Source organism: Poecilia latipinna, unplaced genomic scaffold (assembly GCF_001443285.1).
Source record: "Poecilia latipinna isolate Pla-1442-1.1 unplaced genomic scaffold, P_latipinna-1.0 Scaffold1180, whole genome shotgun sequence".
In the NCBI taxonomy this organism is placed as follows: Eukaryota; Metazoa; Chordata; class Actinopteri; order Cyprinodontiformes; family Poeciliidae; genus Poecilia; species Poecilia latipinna.
Genome location: NW_015113796.1, coordinates 8778 through 10266, shown reverse-complemented (window position 1 = coordinate 10266; position 1489 = coordinate 8778). Strand labels below are relative to the sequence as shown.

The 1489-nt window shown below is 38.7% G+C and overlaps 1 protein-coding gene across 2 annotated transcripts in view; it reads right to left on the bottom strand.

Annotated features, from left to right (window-relative positions):
* The window catches only part of LOC106960381 (unconventional myosin-IXb-like), a 10231-nt gene continuing 8742 nt past the window's right edge, over positions 1–1489 (bottom strand). Inside the window, exon 14 of one of the 2 annotated variants that reach the window (XM_015053458.1) lies at positions 1–669. In XM_015053458.1, the coding sequence (XP_014908944.1) occupies positions 473–669 (197 nt within the window). In that variant the 3' untranslated portion in view covers positions 1–472. The remainder of the gene's footprint in view (positions 670–1489) is intronic. The other variant, XM_015053459.1, reaches the window with a different exon arrangement.

Here is a 1489-nt window from a genome sequence, read left to right as displayed (position 1 = left end):
TTCAAATAAAGACAAAATTTATTTTACAAAAAGTCTCAGATTAATTAATGTCAAACTACTAAAAAAAAGTAACATAAAAAGAAAGAGAAATACATGGTTTTCCCGTGAGATTCTTGATCACAGTGTCAGAATATGAGTACAAAGTTAGCACATCTACAGTATAGTTACTATGTTATTTTTTTTAATTACAAACAACCACCAGAAAGAGAAAAGAAAAGGGGACATTGATTTTACAGTTTGTTACACAGAACTGGTCCAAAACCCTCAGCTCCTTTATAAAATCTTCTGTAAAGTGATGGAATTAGCAGAATCTCCATATAAAGATCAGAAATAGTTCTGAGCATGTCTCATAAGAACCCTGGTGGAACGGGTCAGCATGATGTCCTTCTCAGCAGCAATGACAAATAGAGTCTGTCAAAGAAAGTGCTTTCAGGTGTTCAGATTATCAGAACGTGTGGAATTAGTGTCAGCTTCAATTTTCAACGTCATCGATATAAGGGATGTCCAGGTCATCAAAGCTCCCATTAAAGGTCTTGCTGGTGAGCTGCTGCTGCTTGTCGTCTGAGGAGGGAGAGTCTTGAGCAGCGCAACTCCTGACCGTGTGCGCCAGGTCCGCAGTTTTAGCTGGGCATTTCGGTCTCAGCGCTCTCGGCAGCTTTGTCGCCTTTCCTGGTAACAGAAATGCAGCTTCAGTGAAAAGATTTTTGACATGTGTAGTAATGAGGAACTTCCTGGTCTGGTGTGACTGTAGTTATTTATAGAAACAGTAAACAAGAAGTTGTTTTTGTTCCAACCGATTCATTGAATCCGTTGGGTTACAGAGGGTGTGAAGTTGGTATTCTGAAACGCTAACATCCCTTTGTTTTAACCACTTTCTGCTTTCACATCCTGCGTAGCTTAATGACGCAGCATGATGATACACCGGATATTTCAACACACCACTGAGGAAAAACGAAACCTAATACCTTCAGAGGGCATTGGTTAGAATTAGTCGTAAAGAAAGGAATCAGGGAATGAGTTGAACGCCTGTGTTTGGTCAGTGAGAGCATGTCTTGCTTTTTAAGAAACAAAATTCCCCACTCTTCTCTTGGAACATTTTCTTTCAGCCTGAAGACGGATGAGTTTGTCACAGTTAATAGTTTGCTATGTTAACTACGAAGGAAATGTAAAAAATGTGACCAGGTGCCGAGCTGAGTAGTAACTGGTTACATTTAATCAAGTCATTAAAACATACTTCCAGGAGTTTTTTTTTTTTTTTTTAACCACACAGACACTTCCTACTTCAACTTAATATCGTGGAATAATGATATTTCACACAGGATAACTGAAGACTGAGATTTTGATGCTGTAAGTTACGGATCGATAGGGTTTTACTGGCGTGGGACCCAAAAAGTTTTCAATGTGGCCTCCATTTTTAGCCAAAAGCAAATAAAAATGGATCAAGAAAACGAAAAAAAATCCTAATCATACTATGGATCCCACTCATTTC